Raw genomic sequence first — 22,001 nt, 5'->3', positions numbered from 1 at the left:
TTAAGGTTAGGGTTAGGCATTAGGGTTAGCAGTGTGGTTACGGTTAGGGTTAGGTTTAAAATCAGATTTGATGACATTGTGGCTGTAGTGACCACTCTGCAGAACTGCTTCCAAAACAAGATTCATGATGAAAAACGCTAACCTGCTCATAAATTAGGTCATGTCAAAGTGTCTTTAACTGTAAGAATTACAGCTCAAGTGAGAAGGTTACTGATCATGCAAAGGCAGAGATGTAGATAAAGAAATAAATATTGTCATTGCATGAACTTTTACTTTAGAGGAAGATCAGTAGCCTACATAAAAGATCCACCTTGCCTATAAAGGAGAAGTTCATCTCTCATATGTAGATGATTTAATTACACAGACCGGTAAAGCGCACGGAAAACAAAGTTGAGCTGAGATGTTGATCAAAAGTATATTAACTAAACTAGGAACGGCAGGGGAACAGAAAGCTTCTGGTCGTGCTTCTGTTTTTGCAGACTTCAAGGATGAGGTTGACATTAAAACCCTGAAAATTATAAATGACTCAGACATTTATAAATCATTGCGCAAACTAGGACTCTAAACCCAATATGTATCGCCAGGAAGCACATTATGAGTTTCAATGCCATAAGCAATGTATTTTATGAAGCTGAGTCACAAGGCCATTCAGAAGTATTGATGGGTTTCCTACTGCAATATACAGGGGATTAGGGCTTATTGTATTGTGTGCACCGCCGAGAGCAGGTGGTCATAAAATGGGTCTTTATCCCTGTAAAGTTAACACCATTGAAATATTGAACTCCAACTTGAAAGGTATTCTATGATTCTATATTCTATTCTATGATTAATTTTGAATATAAGTCAGCGTATTTTATTGCACTTTTTAAGATCAAACATTCAGTACAGCACCAAAATCTCAAGGTAATTTGCATGAAATATTCCTACACACTAATTGCAATTCATATTTGGTTGTGTTGAGAGGTTTTCTGAGCTGTGTGCATGTCTATTTATTTCAATAAAGATCCACTCACTCTTTATATTGCCTCCCTGGATAGTCTCTCCAAGTGATGAGCTCATGCTGAACAGAGAAACGCTGACTCTCCAAAAGGTTCTCTCTCCTCTCAGTATGTAATGAATTCATTTGCAGACTTGCTCCAAATCTGTCTGCTTCATGACGCCAAGATACCTGTGTAATTTACAGCTTGATTTATTCACATAGAGCTTAACAGAGGGTGTGGTTATATACAAGAGAAAAGTAATTTCACAACAGTCCACAGGAGAGTTTGGTGCAATTGGAGTACAATAACTATAGAAATGTATACAGTAAGACTTGACAAAAGAACAAAAGCAAAACGCACTGGTATAAAAAGATGAGCCAACCTTTATTTAGAAGATTGGAACTCTTAATTCAAACACCATTCCATTGGGCAATGGCACAATCCGTCCCTGCAGGCGCCGTCATACAACCAAATGTTCTTATGCAGTTATTGAGGTGTACAGACATACTGTATGTGTGCCTTGTGTAAATGTACACTGTCATCCACGATACTGCTGTAATCCATAAGCATAAAGAAAGTGAGGCACAGGAAATGAGCCTGATGATTTATCAAGGCTCCTTCTGCCTCTGTGATGATCCAGAAGTTTGACAAATACAGAAAGCCTTACTATTCAGCTTCATTGCTCTATCTGGAGCAGAGAAGCTAACACTGACTGCTTCAATAACATGTATCGATCTACTGACAGACATCCCAGCTGACATTTGCTTTGGAGGAACTTTGAAATTGCACTAGTGGATGTTCAATCGAAACGAGCACTGTTAAAACAGTGAGGAAATGGGAAAGGACTAAAAAAATCCTTTCAGAGATTTTTATGGATGAGTTGCATGGCTTGAATTCACTTCAGATATGGTTTGAGTTTGGTCTGAGATGTACAAGGGGCCTAACCTAAAAAAGCTGATGGTACTGCATGCTATTGTGGTTGCCTTTTTAATACTTGTGAACCTCCGGAAAGCTATCCATCAGTGCATAGCACACAGCACACCTTGTGAATGTTCTTTTTTCTCGTGTCCCTTTTGTACCACACACAGACCATAATATATGCAGATATAAGATGTTTGTTAGTCAGTTCCTGTGCATAGCTCAAGGCATTCAAGCATAGTATTAAAAGGTCAGAGATGAATCTTGTATCAGCAGGACATGTAGATTTGTCGAGTTTGTATGTTCACCTCTGGTGTGATGTCTTGGGATCTGAAAATAAGGTGACTTAAATTAAGCCGCGTTACTACAGTATGGCAACATGAAACATCCTCGAAGAGACGGTGTGGATAAATTGCACTTTAGATTTTGAAAACAGGGACATTTTACAATTTTTTAAATTTTACTAGGCAAGTCAGTTAAGAACAAATTCTTATTTTCAATGACGGCCTAGGAACAGTGGGTTAACTGCCTTGTTCAGGGGCAGAACGACAGATTTGTACCTTGTCAGCTCAGGGATTCAATCTTGCAACCTTTCGGTTACTAGTCCAATGCTCTAACCACTAGGCTACGCTGCCGCCCCTATGTGTTGGATGTAGGTTCACACTAAACCAGTGTAAAGCTATTTGACTATAAATCTGTCTCTTTTACAGCTCAGCAGGCTTGAAATATATATGCAATATAGAGATGACAAATGACTTTACTTTGAGCAAGATTTAATTGAATTTTCAATTGAAAGTTGGCTCCCCATCGCTAGCCCCAGTTCCAATATGTCTCTCGTATCTCCTGGGCCCTCCTGCGGTGGATCTTCACTTAGCCACCTGTATCTTACCTGCAGGATCCACAACTGATAAACTCTCTCCTCCAGTGAGTCCTGTGGGACATTTATTCACTCTCAATTCAGACAAGACGCCGACTCCCTCCATTTGCTACCCAAACCTTTTCTGATTCCCCCGATCATAGTGGGCTTGTTTTGTGCCAAGAATATATCTCTTCTCACTCTTTTTTATTGCAGCTGTGTCAGAGGCAGCAGGAACTGCAAGTGTGCATGATTATCGCGGTGCGCTCTCTCATTGCCTTTCTCCCAAGAGGCAGAAACCTGAATTATAAATGTGGGTAAGGGTAATGGGACCGTCTCACGCACACAGACCAAAGACACCACTGCTTTATTGGGTTAGGAATTCTAGATTTCTCAGAAAGCTCTTGTTTTTAGATGAAATAAAAAAAACAAGAAGCAATGCCATTCATAGAATCATCAAACCCGCATTTCAGATATTGGAAAAAAATGTCAGTTGTCAAAGCAAGATCGTCATTACTCAGTGACATATCCAGGAAAGAAATCAGTATCTTTATGTAAAGTTTGTATAATATCTGTAAAAAATATATAAAATGTAATTCTATTTCTCATATGATGCACATGTTTTTTAGTCATCTTAGAATCGCTGTTACTGGGATTGATTGAACAGGTCCATGTTGTCATGTAAATCACACTTACATTTCTTTGGCTTTAATTCCTGAAACGGTATGTGAATCCTAATGCTTTTACTGTCAGTATGAAGAGGACATTTCAAAGCAGGTGCTATCCCATCATTATGCTCATCTGAAAGGTTTTAAAGATTCACGATTAACATTATGCAAAAAGGCAACCTACTGTATGCGTTAACAAGAGCTGCAGTGTCATAAATAACTCAATGTCACGCTGAGATTCCAAGATTTGAATATCTCACTGAACGTGAGATTTGTTTGAAGAGTTCACTGTATGTGGTTCTGCATTATTTTATGAATTTAGAGCAATACAACTACTGTGGCAAAATTTGAGATGATGAATATGGTTTTCCACATATGAGGTTTGTGCATATCAGTTCGCAACCTTTGGAAAATCAATTCCTTTTTGAATTTGAGAACTCAAAAAAATATTTTCCTGATTTAAATCTGTTGGTGAAGGAAGCTCTGATGAAAGTGGGTTTACATGTATATTTAATGGCACGCCTCCCCTGGCCCGGCATGAATGTGGATGTTAATGAGGACTGGCATGTTGAAAACCGAATGTGCCACTCCTCTCCTCCCCTGGTACACACAACAGTCAGAATAGAAAGGCTTCGACAGAAACAAGCCCTGATTCTAGACTGGTGTCTGCTTCTACTGATATCACTGAGAAACTGACTAGATGTAATTTCTCCAATTGTCTCCCTGTGTGTATGTGTGTACAGTATGTGTGTGTGTGTGTGCGCTCGCAAAATGTTTTTGATACATTATTGCACAAAACCATAAAAGGAGTATACAGATGTAGGATATTATTTTGAAAATAATCCTGCAGCAACAGGAAATGTGAATTATTATGTGGATAATTTTTCATTAGGGCAAATCAAGTCTGACATTTTAAAGTGGAAATTTGACACTGTAGAATACTTTTTAAACCTTGAATAAACTACAAGTTCCTGCTGCACAGCAACAAAAGAGTAATCAAAAAAAGATCCTACATCTGTATGTGATCATTAATATAATTTGTGTAATCCGCATCCATTAAAAAGTGAACATAAACGATTAACTTCTGTATGTTGAGAGAGCTATAACCTTAAAGGCATGAGCGTAAGGGGAAAGACACACATTCATTTTGATAACATGACATTTGCCTTGTGTCACATGGGACAGACGCACATACGGGACAGCTGGTGGCGGTTTACATGGAAAGGGCACACTCAACATTGTACCATTGGGAGAAAAACACTCTACAACACATTCATATAGCATCAGTACTTTTACTGGCATATATTATAAATATTTTGAATATTTACACTTAGAAAATAGTATATTATTTCCATATATATATTCCAACATGTTGGCAATTCCCCAAAACTGTACAGCTTAATCGCATAATAAACTTATCCTACAAACCTGAGACACTAGAAGAAAAGAAAACAGCAGAGAACTTTTCGTAATGCTTGCTACACAGTAGCAGTTATTTACCAAGTACAACAATGAACATATAGAACCCAGTACAACCTTCAAGTCAACAGAAAACCAACTACACTCTTAACAAAATATGTTTCATAACATTGTAGTATCTCATAATGCACAATATCAACCATCTATGGCTGATCCATAGGCTAAAGAAAATGTTTAACATTTATCATGTGATGTCAACTGGTGAACAAAAAGACATCATGGTGCTCCAATGACTCATTAACCATACGCCATTCTCCTTTATCCACAACAGAAAGTCCAGAGGAGCAACAGAATAAGCACCCCACCCAGTCCAGTGTGCTACAGTATATCCAGTGTTCTCTCAGAGGAGCCCATCATAGGGCACTGCCAGGCAGTGTGTTTGTGATGGACCATTTCTGTCCAGTGCATTTTTGAAGGGCCAGCTGGTACCCAAACTCGTTGTCATTGCTGGCCACCAGCTCAAGGCATCGCTTCGATTTCCTGTTCTGAATGGAACCTCCCTGAAAGGAAAAACAGGTAGATCAAATTACAGTGGGATGCAACAGCATCATTGGTGTGCATGTCGTTGATTGCTGTGTCACCTTAACCCCACAGCGCTATGAATTAATGGATGGGGTTGATGTGTATATCTTAACAAGCACGCGCAGCTCTGTTTTTCACTGATTTCCCTTCGGCGCCAGCACTGGGGCCTTCCCAGATAGCATCAGCATGCTCACGAAGCAAGAACAACACTATCTACCATTATACTCAGTAGCACTCTCAGTAGGAATGCCAAGGTTATGTGATAACAGAAGAAGACAGCATTAGATGAGAAGAAAACATTTTCACACGTCACCTGAGAAAACAACCGTCACACTTACAGGAAAAAACTCAATCTTTGTCACCTAAGGAATCGTGTGCTTCGAAGTGTCTCATCATCTCATCTCTCTTTCCTATCTCTTAGAGCGGAGAATCTCTCACATGTATTGGAGGCCTTAAAACTTTGGGTTGGACTCAACTGTTGGGACCAGTGCGATGGGAGTCACTGCACAGATCAGAGAAATTCACTATCTATGTGTAACTTCAGGGCCTGCGATCAGAAAATCTCCCGTCACCTCTCAGTCAGGAGAATGACGACTCAAACTGGAAAGGCAACCGTTTTAAAATGGGCTTTCGTTCTGGTTCAAGATTAGATGCTGATAATAAGAAAGATGCTAGGGCATGTTAAGGTTCAGAAATTCAGACCAATACACATCCTTAAGATTTGCACTTACCAATTAATAATTAAGAGGACATTTTATGAGGGATTAATATTTATACGTGGAGTCAACAACCACCTCTAAGCAATCTCATTGTCAACTTGCCATTAATGTTTTGTTGCACATACAGCATACTGAGGATTTGGTCAGGTTAATTTGAAAGTGAATAAATCAAAATGACAGAGTCTAGTTGATGTCACTCTGACTCAGGATATGATAGGTTTTCATTAGAATAGAATACTGTATATTTAATTAAGAGTGCTTGTCAGGTCTTGCATGCCTAAAAGCTATGGAATGAAACAATTATCTGCTTGAATGCATTCTGTAAAATACATGGGGGACGGATACAGTTTACATATTCACTAATAGTTTTTCATCAGTAATCAACATCTCCACGTGTAGTACTGGTTGTCAGATGTACAGTAGCATGAAATATAACATGGTGGATTCCATATGTTCAACCAAATGAAGAAAAAAAACAGCCATTAGATACACCTCATTGGCCACATGGTGCATATAGCCTGGAATGAGTCCAAGGAAAACAACATTACCGGCAAATAAGATATGACAAAGAAAACAAATAGAGCTACACAATACAGTAGAACCAAAAAGTCACATATGAAAAAAGTTGTACATGTACATTTTTCTTATCATTGCTGCTGTATTTATTTCAGCTCATCAATTGTTAAGACTGTGCTTAGACATCTGAAGTTGTTTCAAAAAATAAAACAATAAATTCATTTTCATTCTGTCATTATCATACTTTGCCAGAGGCGCTTCCTGAAATATTTACGAGGCATCTACCAAACTGCTAAAACACGCATTTATTTACAGAAAATATTCATAATTTCATCCTGATTCTACTCATATTTGCAAGATTACCATCTTGCAGCAGGAAGCCTGCCAAGTTACCCTGGGGCTTTGGCATAATGTTCTTGACCTGATGTTTTGGCTATACATGGCTAAATAGCAAACATTTTCTGAGGCAGTTGAATTCCAGTGAGTCACTGAACACTTCAGAACAATTTCACACAAGAACAAATATCAGTATTACTCAGCCTTTCTCTATCTGGGTAGTCAACATCAAAATATTTTAAACACCAATAACCATTATAACCTACAGGGTGCTTAAAAAGCCTGCGTTCTCTCCAGGAGAGGCTGCATTACAATACGAGGCCTGAGGTTGAATTCTGTACTGGCAGAGGACCAGTCCTGTGCTTGATCCCGTGGGCTGCTGCAAAACCAACATATTGATTTGCTATAGAGAGTGAACCAGCGAGCCAGAATGATAATGGTCCTGGGTTCACAAGCAGCAGTGAAAGGTTAACCAACTCTCCTGTGTTCTTTCATCTAATTGATTATTTTTGAGTGAACAGTTTGGGAGTCTGTGTGTGCATGCATGTGTTTATGTGTTGTGGTACATAAGGAGATAGGAAGTATTTACAGTGGGTAGGCCAACATGAGAGGTAGAAGATACACCATGTAGTAGAAAAGCACAAAGGATAGTAGAAAACAGAAGCACTTGGGAAGGTGACGTCATCGAGTCAGTGAAAGCACTGAGGATGAACAGAAAGCTAATTAGATGTGTTTAATCAGCGTGTTAAGACTGTCTCCCAAGCAGGGCTCTTTACACCAAAACCCTCTGTGTCTCCATACTACAGCCCACGCTACAGCCACCTTAACTGCTGACAAAACCTTTACAAATACAAAAACACCCACTTCTTTCCTTCTGCTTCTTAAGATACATCACAATTATTTCATTTGTTGAATTTCCACTATAAGGCTCTAAAGCAAAGAAAAGTCACAAAATTGTAAGGCACATTCAACCACAGAGACATTCATTGATTGCTGCTCTTCTCCTCCTCTCCATCTCGTAGAATTTAAGTGTGGTAACACTTAAGCTAGAATGGGAATAGGAACATTCCTCCTCGCTACAGCACTGTACAACCCTATGCTTGAGTTGTATCGATGCATCCTACTTCCTTTTGAGGTAAAACACATTTCACACTATGTCTAGCAGAAATGTGATCAATAATGCATGGTGTCTGACTCCATTCCTTCTTAAATTATACAATGATAAACCAAGAAACCACCTACAGAAGAGTCATGTAGATATGTGACACGTGAGACGAAGCATTTCAATTATTTTACACCGCAGAGCTACCTATACTTCAGTGAAACCAGGTCGGTACATTCTAGACACAGTTCCATCAACAATGATCTCTCCAACATAATCAAAGAAAAATTGCATTAAGATGTAAAACCGTGCTTGGCAGCATTTCAATAAAAACCTTTGAACGGAACATACAACATGATTTCCTTCTCAGTAAGTTCACAAGGTATCACACTAATGTCAAAACTATAGACGCAAATAGGTTGAATCCAATATTGACAATACCTTGACTTTTAGGAGTTTTAGTGCTAGAGATTCAACCAATCCAGGCATTTGACATACAGTACATACTACTGTATAGTATGTTTTCAATGTCTCACTCCTTATAATTTTTGGGGGGGATAAGGTACAGAACCTACAAGTTTGTAACTTGTGCGGGCATCCACCCAAAATAAATAAGTGATCCACCAATGGAGAAAAAAAATACATCTTTATCTGTAAACACAATTCCTAGAAGTTGAATTCAAGGTTAGCACCCCACTATTGAGTGGATATTTTGAGTGCATACGTTATGACGACACCGAACATGATCAGAACGGTTTTAATTGCACCTTCAAAACTTCAAATGGGTGAAGCACTCTTCAGGCCATGTTGATGTGGCCCTCATTACAGGCCACTGTGCTCAGTGAGCCAGTCCAATAATGAAGACAGAGAGAGTCATTATGATGTATTTACTGTTCACGTATAAATGGTTTGGAGGAATGTGGAGAGGTCTGTGGACCGTAAAACTCTTATTCCTGTGACACTCCTTAATGAGACCAACCCAACCACACTGAGCAACTGAGCCATGGACTTCTGTGAATATTACACCCTAAAATGTACCCAAGATATCTACCTCCACTTGTGCCACATTTACTAATGGTCCAACTCCCTTGCAACAAAGTAGTAATTTAGATCATTGACCTGCCATTTCCTATTGCTTGCTGGTCTATATTCAGTGAGCAGTCTGAGTGTGTTGGTCAGGTCTGTATGGTTTCTTACCTGAGTAAATAGCCAGTGGAGCTTCATGCGCTTGGCTGTGGCGTAGCTACACTCGATGAGGCGCGGTCGGCTGTTCACATCCACCAGGCACTTGTTGTCATCGTCATCGATGGTGGGACTGAGCACCCCTACATGTAACTGCTGAGTGCTGGTGTAGTACACATTCTGGAATGATAGAAGAGACAGCACATATATACGCTACTGAGAGCTGGAAGGCATTCAAGCATTTCACAAAATGTTGATTTGTTTTAGGCTTTTCACTAGGACTTACATCACCCATATGGCATGTCTATTCATGCAGCTAACCTCACTGGACTGAAGCACAGGGCAGGAAATGGCACAGTGTGGGAAATGGCTTATTGTTTATGGAGAGGTGCGCACTCCATCAACAATTCAAGTCGACCAGCTAAACCCAAACACTTCTAATTGCACTCTCTGATGCGGTCCTTCCAGCCCGTATTTTCCAAGGGCACTTGAGTGCCCATATTTAGCTGGTAAAACACCAGCGGCAGGAAAAAGCATCTGTTTGAACTGAGTTAGTTGTGTGTGCTACAGATGGCAGCTACATCTGTGCTCTGACTATCACCGTGCATATGAGGGATGAGGAGGCTTGTCTGCACATGTGGGGTAGCTAGAACCCTGGGAGAGGCAGGTAAGAGCTGGATGGGTGGGAGGACATCACAGCTGGATAGGGGTGGGGATGAAGGTGGTAGGTAGCACAGGGTTACATTAGGAGGAGTTTACTGCTACCTTGTCGCTCGCAAACAGTTGTCATAAATACACTATGTCACCTTGAAAACTATCCCATCAATCTTACAGGTAGAATACATCTCTATAGAATGACATGGCTGCCAAAGTTTTTGTATTTATTTTCGGTAATACCAATTACCCCACCACTGACATTCTTTAAAAAAGTATACTCGGTCATAGAATAAAAATTAAAAAGTGTTACCTCTTCCTAAGTCCGAGGGTGGTTTTAACCTTCCAGACTCGGAATTCTATCAACTCGCCACCCAAGGCTTTTACTTGCCACATATAGTTAAATGCACTAAAGAGGAACAATGGGTACATATTGAAGATGCACATGCTCATCTCCAGAATATTTTTACTTGTCTATTTTCAAAGGATAAAGCTAAGAACATTAACAACTTCATAGATAAGAACACTATAACGATATGGAAGAAAATGAAACATTTTACAAGAACCAATATCACTCTCTAGACCTTATGGAACAATCCTTGGATAGCTTTTCAGAATTCATTGAAAAATAGGCCCACATGGAAAACTAAAGGCAGAGAAACGGTAAATGACTTGGTAACAGGAAATACATTTATTTCCATGACAGAATTTCAAAGTAATTTTGCACTGACAAATGTAGATAGTTTCAAATAATTCACCGCTTTATTGTCTACGTTTTGAACCAAAACGGATCTTCGTCAGGTCAAACAGACAGTGCTGACATCTCTATCATCCAATACATTTGCATACGCAGGATCTGTAGTACACAGAGCGACTATGACAAACAAGACGACTGTCTGGATGAGCTTTTCAGATAGCAGGGTTACCCAGAGGAATGGGTGCATGACACAAGGGATGATAAAAAAATGACCCAAAATGACATCCTCACACCCAAATCACCCCGCCCCCCCCTGACCAACGAGTTCAGAGTTTCCTTCAATACTCCCCACTTGGCAAACAGTTTGACCATATCATAAAAAAACAATGGCACATTTTGAGCCCTGATTCACAACTGGAAAATACGTTTTTTAGAACCCCCTAGTCTTTCGACGCTCCCCCAACAACAGTCGAATGGTGGTGGCGTCTGATCTTCCACCGGTGCCACGTAGCACCTTCCTAGACAATGTGCTGGACGGTAATTACAGATGTACCCAGTGTAACTTTACAAACAATGCACAATGTTCAATCACATATCATGACCAAGGCCATTAAGATCAAGGGCATCATTACGTGTTCCACCAAAAATTTGAAACAAGGATAGCAGAACACAAGAGTAATATCAGGACTCTTGATCAGAGAAACCCTGTGGCTGTGGATTTCATGGAGTGCTGAGATACATTGGTATCGAACATGTTAAGACTCTTAGGAGGGGGGCGGGGGGAGATAGTGATAATCTATTAATATGAAGAGAATTGTATTGGATTCACTATTTGTCAGCCATGTCTCCTAAAGGTCTGAACCAAGAGTTTGATATCAGACCTTTACTTACATGAATATGTCACGTTGATTTGTCCTACCATATTGGTCTCAACTTGGTCATTTTGTACATATTCGATTTTTTGTAACTACTGATATTAAATTATTAGAGGTACACAAGTTGTTTTTGAAATAGGTCACTAATTATATCTATGGCCACTGCGCGTTCCGCGTGTAATGGTTAAATGCGCGGGTATTCCAACAGTTTCCAACGTAATCTCATTACTGTTGCCTAGGTTTTAACTTGGACCCTTTTGTATGCATATAATACTTTATGACCATATGTACAGTACCTATGTGCAAAAGTGAATTTAATGGTTTCCACACCCATCATGCATCATGTGCGCAATGGTCATGTGAGGTGAAATGTGTATATTTTGGGATGTGAGCACTCAGTCTGTTTGACCTGACGAAGATCCGTTTTGGATGGAAACGTAGTCCATAAAGCGGTGAATTGGGAGCAGAAACAGTGTGCGGGCCTTAAGGTTCTTTACTGGACGATCATTTTCTCATCACTCATCTTGAAAACATTTATACTATAAACTTGGAAGTCAATCAATCTGCCATCTTTGACACAATGGAAAAAACATTTATTATTGAAATAGCATGGGTGACCAAGAAAAACGAATTGGTACAATTTAAGGCCATTTGGCAAACAATAATGCAGGCACTAGGGATGGGGGTGTGAGCATGCGGATCTCGATAGATAAGACGGAGCCATTGTTTGTGTGTGTCTAAGTTGATGATCGTATGTATAAGTTCGTAAAAAAAAAAAAAAGGGGAAAATAAAATATTATAACAAAAAAAATGTAAACTATCATTCAGTCCCTCACCATCAGTGGGAGGTAAAGCAGGAAGAAAACGGCATCTGTAGTGGTGTGAAATTAAAACGGATTCTAAAAGGAGTAACAGCACTGTAACCCGACAACTATTCAACAGAGACATTTGAACAGATTTCTAACATTAATGAGTTCTTAAATTAGCCAGCTCTCGGGATGTGAGATTTGGTGTCATGTTTTCTCTGGAGTTATTTGTTAAGAAAAGTGTGCAAGGCATCTTGGGAAAGATCAGCTCCAACTGGCTTTCTTTCTTGTAAGAGATCACAGGAGATTCCTCCAGAGCTTTAATTTGTAAACCAGCGTAAAAATCAATACAGGTGCAATGAGTGTGAATGGTTTACCATGGAGATGTTTGAATAGGCAAGGATGATAGTGGATGCAACTTTTAGCTTCCCTTTCAAGAATTAGACCACTTTTTACTACACATCTGGCTAAAAGATTACTGTAGCTCTGTTGGCATAACTTTTATAGATAATGTTGACACCTTTTGGAAACAGAATATACTCTACAGGAATGCCGGAGTCCATCCAAATCATCTTGGTGCTTGGACCCTGTCCTCCCATTTCAAGGCTGCGTTGAGACAATGATTTATCAGTGACCCAAGCCCTGCTCAGATAATCCCTACCATTGTGTTCCTGAGATGTCGTAGTGCTGCTGCAAATGTACAGTTTCCCAAGAAAGTTATCAGTCTTAATGTAAGTAACCTAATTTATGTTCCTCTAACTCCCCTGAATGCCTCCGTCAATCTGACAGCAATTGTCAGCAGTAATCATGCGCCTATGAACCAGAGTTATACTGTTAGCACTGATACGGTTTGCTCTAGTAGGAAGCTGTGAGCAGTTCACCTGCACTATCAGCTCAAATATAAATATCACTGTCATGTCTACCTCTGGTAATCCTCCCAGTAAAGCAATGAAAACAATAACGCAAAACAGAAAAGTGTTGAAAATAGCCCACTTTACCATACTGTATGTAGCCAAAGAAACAAGGTTGATGAAATCAATACCTTGCTAGTAACAGATAGCATTAATACACTGGCTAATCTCTGAAACTCACTTAGATAATTCCTTTGATGATACAGTGGTAGCAATACTTGGCTAGAAAATATACAGAAGAGGCAGGAATACCAAGGGGGGAGGTGTTGCTGTTTATATTTAGAGTCATATTCCTTTAAAACTTAGAGACTCATTTCAAATGCTGTTTGTTGAAGTAATATGGCAACAGCTTCACTTGCCTCACCTTAATGCCTATTCTTGTGGGAAGTTGCTATAGATCACTAAGTACTAACAGTCAGTATCTGGATAATATGTGTGATATCAACAGAGATATTTTCTGGGTGACCTAAATATTAACTTTCATCAAGCTGTCCACTCAAAAAAAAGCTTCAAACTGTAACCAGTGCCTGCAACCTGGTTCAGGCTATCAGTCAACATACCAGGGTATTTACAGAAATCTGCTCTAAACTGGATGTAGTGATCATAGTAGCCATATCTAAGAAAAACAACGTGTGGGCCTAATATAGTGTTTCAGAGATCATACAAGAGGTTTTGTACTGATCTTATTTTGAAGATGTAAATAATATTCACTGGTCTGTGTTTTTTAATGAGGAGCAACCAGACACTGAACTTTAATAATTTATGAAATTGCTTATTCCAGTTACTAATAAGCATGCACCCATTAACCTCTAACGCCTCACAAACCCGGATCCGGGATCCCCCCCATCAAAAAAGCTGACTAGCATAGCCTAGCCTAAAGCCACAGGGATATCATATAATAAAATGTTCATGAAATCACAAGTCCAAGACACCAGATGAAAGATACACATCTTGTGAATCCAGCCATCATTTCTGATTTTTAAAATGTTTTACAGGGAAGACACAATATGTAAATCTATTAGCTAACCACGTTAGCAAAAGACACCACTTTTTTTACTCCACCAGTTTTTTACTCCATCAGTAGCTATCACAAATTCGACCAAATAAAGATATAAATAGCCACTAACCAAGAAACAACTTCATCAGATGACAGTCTGATAACATATTTATTGTATAGCATATGTTTTGTTAGAAAAATGTGCATATTTCAGGTATAAATCATAGTTTACCATTGCAGCCACCATCACAACTCTCACCAAAGCGACTAGAATAACTACAGAGAGCAACGTGTATTACCTAATTACTCATCATAAAACATTTCTTAAAAATACACAGCGTACAGCAAATGAAAGACACAGATCTTGTGAATCCAGCCAATATTTCAGATTTTCTAAGTGTTTTACAGCGAAAACACAATATAGCGTTATATTAGCTTACCACAATAGCAAACATCACAACAGCATTGATTCAAGCCAAACATAGCGATAACGTATAAACTATATTATATAAATTTTTTCACTAACCTTCTCAGAATTCTTCAGATGACAGTCCTATAACATCATATTACACAATGCATATAGAGTTTGTTCGAAAATGTGCATATTTAGCGGCACAAATCGTGGTTATACAATGTGATTAGTGGCCAAAACTTCAAGCAATCTGTCCGGCGCCATCTTGGAGAGGCACCTAATCTAATCGAAAACTATTCATAAACTTGACTAAAAAATACAGATTGGACAGCAAATGAAAGATAAATTAGTTCTTAATGCAATCGCTGTGTTAGATTTTTTAAATTAACGTTACTGCGCAATACAGCGTGCGCTAAAGCGAGACCGCACCATAATTCATGGCGGAATTATTATTTGAAATTTGTCAACATAAATACGAATTAACAGCATAAAGACTGCTTACTATTTGCTGAGCTTCCATCAGAATCTTGGGCAAGGTGTCCTTTCTCCAGAACAATCGTCTTTTGGTTGAAAGATGTCCTCTTGTCCTGTCGAAATAGCCGCTAACGTTAGCCACCCACTGGAGAGGTGTCCAACTCGTGAAAGCGCATCACAAAGAAATCCAGGAAAATCGCAATAAACTGATATAAACTGCTATAAGTTGGTTTAAATTAACTACCTTATGATGTCTTTAACAACTATAACGAATAAAAACATGACCGGAGATACAGAACTGCTAAAACGAAAGCTTTGCAGGAGGCCATTGTGATGTCCCTGATGCGCCAGGCGCACCGTTGAAAAGAACGGTACTTTCGTTCCACGGTCTTATATAGGGCCCCAGATTGCGCAATCCACTCCATTCAAATTCTCCCCGCTTACTGACATCTAGAGGAAGGCGTATGCAGTGCATGTAGCCCGATGGCTTACATGGGGACTTATAAACTGACCTCAGAACAGGGACCTCGATTTCTGAAATCTCACTCCCTGACAGGAAATGTGCTGCAGAATGAGTTCTGTTTCACTCAGAGAAATAATTCAAACGGTTTTAGAAACTAGAGAGTGTTTTCTATCCAATAGTAATAATAATATGCATATTGTACGAGCAAGAATTGAGTACGAGGCAGTTTAATTTGGGAACGAATTTTTACAAAGTCAAAATGGCACCCCCCTAGTGTCAAGAAGTTAACCAACTGTGCTATTTTGTGTGTTTTTTCACATTGTTTGAAACTTATGTTGTACATAATGTTGCTGCTACCATCTCTTACGAAAAGAGCTTCAGATAAGAACAGCGATTACACGATCTGGACGAAGATTTTTTCTTTAATGAGTCCGAAGCGAAGGATACACTGTTTCTCCGAGACCAGGCCCAAATCCCAGTAATTTGCGTGAAGAAAAGACGGAGGTACAAGGGGTGGAAATCGGGGTGCCTTATGAGAATTCGTTGGTGAGTGGATAACCCACCTCTACCATCTGTTCTATTGGCCAAAGTGCAATCACTGGAGAATAAACTGGATGAGCTCCGTTCGAGACTATCCTACCAACGGGACATTAAAAACTGCAATATCTCATGTTTCAGAGTCGAGGCTGAACGACAACACAGATAACCCAGCCAACTGTATATTTTCTGTGCATCGGCAGGACAGAAGAGCTACGTCCAGTAAGACGAGGGTTGGTGGTGTGTGTCTACTTGTCAATAGCAGCTGGTGCACTATGTTTAATATTATGGAAGTCTCGAGGTATTGCTCGCCTGAGGTAGGGTACCTCATGATAAGCTGTACTATCTACCAAGAGAGTTATCAATATTTTTCGTAGCCGTCTATTTACCACCACAAACTGATGCTGGCACTAAGACCGCACTCAAAGAGCTGTATAAGGCCATAAGCAAACAAGAAAATGCTCACTCAGAAGTGGCGCTCCTAGTGGCTGGGGACTTTAATGCAGGCAAACTTAAATCCGTTTTACCTCATTTGTAGAGGAAAAAGAGGGGGAAAAAAGTATAATAATTTAACTCTAGACCACCTTTACTCCACACACACAGACGCACACAAAAACTCTCCCTCGCCCTTCATTTGCTAAATCTGACCATAATTCGATCCTCCTGATTCCTGCTTACAAGCAAAAACTAAAGCAGGAAGTACCAGTGACTCGCTCAATACAGAACTGGATGCTACACTACAGGACTGTTTTGCTAGCACAGTCTGGAAATGTTCCGGGATTCATCCAATGGCATTGAGGAGTATACCACCTCAGTTAACGGCTTCATCAATAAGTGTATCGATGACGTCATCCCCCAGTGACCGTACGTACAGTTGAAGTCAGAAGTTTACATACACCTTAGCCAAATACATTTAAACTCAGTTTTTCACAATTCCTGACATTTAATCCTAGTAAAAATTCCCTGTCTTAGGTCAGTTAGGATCACCACTATTTTAAGAATGTGAAATGTCAGAATAATAGTAGAGAGAATGATTTATTTATTTCATCACATTCCCAGTGGGTCAGAAGTTTACATACACTCAATTAGTAGCATTGCCTTTAAATTGTTTAACTTGGTTCAAACGTTTTAGATAGCCTTCCACAAGCTTCCCACAATAGGTTGGGTGAATTTTGTCCCATTCCTCCTGACAGAGCTGGTGTAACTGAGTCAGGTTTGTAGGCCTCCTTGCTCGCACACGCTTTTTCAGTTCTGTCCACAAATGTTCTATAGGATTGAGGTCAGGGCTTTGTGATGGCCACTCCAAAACCTTGACTTTGATGATCTTCAGCCATTTTGCCACAACTTTGGTAGTATAATTGGGGCCATTGTCCATTTGGAAGACCCATTTGCGACCAAGCTTTAACTTCCTGACTGATGTCTTGAGATGTTGCTTCAATATATCCACATAATTTCCCTCCCCCATGATGCCATCTATTTTGTGAAGTGCACCAGTCCCTCCTACTGCAAAGCACCTCCACATCATGATGCTGCCACCCCCGTGCTTCACAGTTGGGATGGTGTTCTTCAGCTTGCAAGCCTCCCCCCTTTTCCTCCAAAAATAACAATGGTCATTATGGCCAAACAGTTCTGTTTTTGTTTCAACAGACCAGAGGACATTTCTCCAAAAAGTACAATCTTTGTCTCCATGTGCAGTTGCAAACTGTAGTCTGGCTTTTTTATGGCGGTTTTGGAGCAGTGGCTTCTTCCTTGTTGAGCGGCCTTTCAGGTTATGTCGATATAGGGACTCGTTTTACTATGGATATAGATACTTTTGTACCCGTTTCCTCCAGCATCGTCACATGGTCCTTTGCTGTTGTTCTGGGATTGATTTGCACTTTTCGCACCAAAATACGTTCATCTCTAGAAGACAGAATGCGCCTCCTTCCTGAGCGGTATGATGGCTGCCTGGTCCCATGGTGTTTATACTTGCGTACTATTGTTTGTACAGATGAATGTGGTACCTTCAGGCATTTGGAAATTGCTCCCAAGGATGAACCAGTCCTGTGGAGGTCTACAATTTTCTTTCTGAGGTCTTGGCTGATTCCTTTTGATTTTCTCATGATGTCAAGCAAAGAGGCACTGAGTTTGAAGGTAGGCCTTGAAATGCATCCACAGGTACACCTCCAATTGACTCAAATGATGTCAATTAGCCTGTTAGAAGCTTCTAAAGCCATGACATAATTTTCTGGAATTTTCCAAGCTGTTTAAAGGCACAGTCAACTTAGTGTATGTAAAATTCTGACCCACTGGAATTGTGATGCTGTGAATTATAAGTGAAATAATCTGTCTGGAAACAATTGTTGGAAAAATGTATTTTTTCATGCACAAAGTAGATGTCCTAACTGTCTTCCCAAAACCATAGTTTGTTAACAAGAAATTTGTGGATTGGTTGAAAACGAGATTTAATGACTCCATCCTAGGTGTATGTAAACTTCTGACTTCAACTGTACATATCCCCACCAGAAGCCATGGATTACAGGCAACATCCGCACCGAGCTAAAGGCTAGAGCTGCCGCTTCCAAGGAGTGGGACACTAATCCGGGCGCTTATAAGAAATCCTGCTATGCCCTCAGACGAACCATCAAACACGCAAAAAGTGAACACGGGACTAAGATTGAATCCTACTACACCGGCTCTGACGCTCGTCGGATGTGGTAGGGCTTTCAAACTATTACGGATTACAAAGGGAAACCCAGCCACGAGCTGCCCAGTGACTCGAGCCCACCAGACAGGCTAAATGCCTTTTATGCTCGCTTCAAGCCAAGTAACACTGAAGCATGCATGAGAGCACCAGCTGTACACACCTCCAAGCTGTGTAAGGGCTATTTGACCAAGAAGGGGAGTGATGGAGTGCTTTATCAGATGACCTGGCCTTCACAATCACCCGACCTCAACCCAATTGAGATGGTTTGGGATGAGTTGGACTGCAGGAAAAGCAACGAACAAGTACTCAGCATATGTGGGAACTCCTTCAAGACTGTTGGAAAAGCATTCCAGGCTAAACTGGTTGAGAGAACGCCAAGCGTGTGCAAAGCTGTCATCAAGGCAAAGGGTGGCTACTTTGAAGAATCTAAAATATATTTTGATTTGTTTAACACTTTTTTTTTAATACTACATGATTCCATATGTGTTATTTCATAGTTTTGATTTCTTCAATACTATTCTACAATGTAGAAAATAGTAAAAATAAAGAAAACCCTTTAATCAGTAGGTGTGTCCAAACTTTTGACTGGTACTGTATGTGTTATGATTTACATCACCTTTAATGGAAGCTTCTCCAATATAGTCCAGGTAGAGTCGTGAATACCCCAGGGCAGCTGTCTAGGCCACTTACCGTACCTTTTTCTATTTTCACTAATGACCTGCCACTGGCACCGAGTAAAGCCTGTGTGTCCGTGTATGCTGATGACTGAACATTATACACATCAGATACCACAGCAAGTGAAATCATTGCAACACTTAACAAAGAGCTGCAGACAGTTTTAGAATGGGTGGCAAGTAATACGCTAGTCATCAATATTTAAAAAAACTCAAAGCATTGTATTTGGGACAAATCATTGACTAAACCCTAAACCTCAACTATATCTTGTAATGAATAATGGGGAAATTGAGCAACTTGAAGAGACTAAACTGCTTGGTGTAACCCTGGATTGTAAACTGTCATGGTCAAAACATATTCATGCAATGGTAGCTAAGATGGGGAGAGGTCTGTCTGTAATAAAGAGCTGCTCTGCTTTCTTGACATTGCTATCAACCAAACAAGTCCTACAGGCCCTAGTTTTATCGCACCTGGACTACTGCCCAGTCATAGAGTCAAGTTCCACTTAGAGGGAAATAGGCAAATTACAGTTGGCCCGGAACAGAGCAGCACGGCTGGCCCTTTCGTGTTCACGGAGAGCTAACATCAATGACATGCATGTCGATCTCTCCTGGCTCAAAGTAGTGGAGAGATTGACTGCATCACTACTTGTCTTTGTGGGAGGTATTGACAAGTTGAAAGCACCGAGCTATCTGTTTAAACGACTAGCACATAGCTCAGACACCCATACATACCCCACAAGACATGGAACCAAGGGTCTCTTCACAGTATCCAAGTCCAGAACAGACTCTGGGAAACAAACAGTACTACATAGAGTAATAACTACATGGAACTCTATTCCACATCAAGTAACTCAAGCAAGTAGTAAAATCGGATAAAAAAACTGATAAAACTAACACACGCACTGCACTCTACACAAGTACACTGTAACGTTGTAATTTTGTTGTATTGTGGTATTATACATTTTGTATTGTAGATACAGTTGAAGTCGGAAGTTCACATAAACATTAGCCAAATACATTTAAACTCAGTTTCACAATTCCTGACATTTAATCCTAGTAAAAATGCCCTGTCTTAGGTCAGTTAGGATCACCACTTTATTTTTAGAATGTGAAATGTCAGAATAATAGTAGAGAGAACGATTTATTTCAGATTTTATTTCTTTCATCACATTCCCAGTGGGTCAGAAGTTTACATACACTCAATTAGTCGTTGGTGGCATTGCCTTTAAATTGTTTAACTTGGGTCAAACGTTTTGGGTAGCCTTCCACAAGCTTCCCACAATAAGTTGGGTGAATTTTGTCCCATTCCTCCTGACAGAGCTGGTGTAACTGAGTCAGGTTTGTAGGCCTCCTTGCTCGCACACGCTTTTCAGTTCTGCCCACACATTTTCTATAGGATTGAGGTCAGGGCTTTGTTATGGCCACCCCCAATACCTTGACTTTGTTGTTCTTAAGCCATTTTGCCACAACTTTGGAAGTATGCTTGGTGTCATTGTCCATTTGGAAGACCCATTTGCGACCAAGCTTTAACTTCCTGACTGATGTCTTGAGATGTTGCTTCAATATATTCACAATTTTCCTGCCTCATGATGCCATCTATTTTGTGAAGTGCACCAGTCCCTCCTGCAGGAAAGCACCCCCACAACTTGATGCTGCCACCCCTGTGCTTCACGGGTTGGGATGGTATTCTTCAGCTTGCAAGCCTCCCCCTTTTCCTCCAAACATAACAATGGTCATTATGGCCAAAATGTTCTATTATTTGTTTCATCAGACCAGAGGACAGAGGACAAAAAGTGCGATCTTTGTCCCCATGTGCAGTTGCAAACTGTAGTCTGGCTTTAAAAAAAAGTAAAAAAATAAAAATTTAAAAATGGGGGTTTTGGAACAGTAGCTTCTTCCTTGCTGAGCGGTCTTTCAGGTTATGTCGATACAGGACTCGTTTTACTGTGGATATAGATACTTTTGTACCCGTTTCCTCCAGCATCTTCACAAGGTCCTTTGCTGTTGTTCTGGGATTGATTTGCACTTTTCGCACCCAAGTACGTTCATCTCTAGGAGACAGAACGCATCTCCTTCCTGAGCGGTATGATGGCTGCGTGGTCCCATGGTGTTTATACTTGCGTACTATTTTTTGTACAGATGAATGTGGTACCTTCAGGCATTTGGAAATTGCTCCCAAGGATGAACCAGTCCTGTGGAGGTCTACAATTTTTTTTCTGAGGTCTTGGCTGATTCCTTTTGATTTTCTCATGATGTCAAGCAAAGAGGCACTGAGTTTGAAGGTATACCTTGAAATGCATCCACAGGTACACCTCCAATTGACTCAAATTATGTCAATTAGCCTTTCAGAACCTTCTAAATCCATGACATCATTTTCTGGAATTTTCCAAGCTGTTTAACTTCTTATGGCTGCAATCCCGTTAACGGGATAATATGACAACAGCCAGTGAAAGTGCAGGGCGCCAAATTCAAACAGAAATCTCATAATTAAATTTCCTCAAACATACATGTATCTTATACCATTTTAAAGGTAA

At 40.1% G+C, this 22,001-nt stretch overlaps 1 protein-coding gene across 2 annotated transcripts in view; it reads right to left on the bottom strand.

The window, feature by feature from the left end:
* Window positions 1–4,801: 4,801 nt before the first annotated feature.
* The window catches only part of LOC120046724 (polypeptide N-acetylgalactosaminyltransferase 18-like), a 97,921-nt gene continuing 80,721 nt past the window's right edge, over window positions 4,802–22,001 (bottom strand). For both annotated transcript variants that reach the window (XM_038992183.1, XM_038992191.1), the window contains 2 exons: window positions 9,294–9,458; window positions 4,802–5,401 (listed from right to left, as the gene is read on the bottom strand). In XM_038992183.1, coding sequence (XP_038848111.1) covers window positions 5,255–5,401; window positions 9,294–9,458 — 312 coding nt within the window. In that variant the 3' untranslated portion in view covers window positions 4,802–5,254. The remainder of the gene's footprint in view (window positions 5,402–9,293; window positions 9,459–22,001) is intronic.

This window comes from Salvelinus namaycush, chromosome 1, assembly GCF_016432855.1.
Source record: "Salvelinus namaycush isolate Seneca chromosome 1, SaNama_1.0, whole genome shotgun sequence".
NCBI classification, from domain to species: domain Eukaryota; kingdom Metazoa; phylum Chordata; class Actinopteri; order Salmoniformes; family Salmonidae; genus Salvelinus; species Salvelinus namaycush.
The sequence above is the reverse complement of the archived record's forward strand: the minus strand, read 5'-3'. Positions and strand labels throughout refer to the sequence as shown.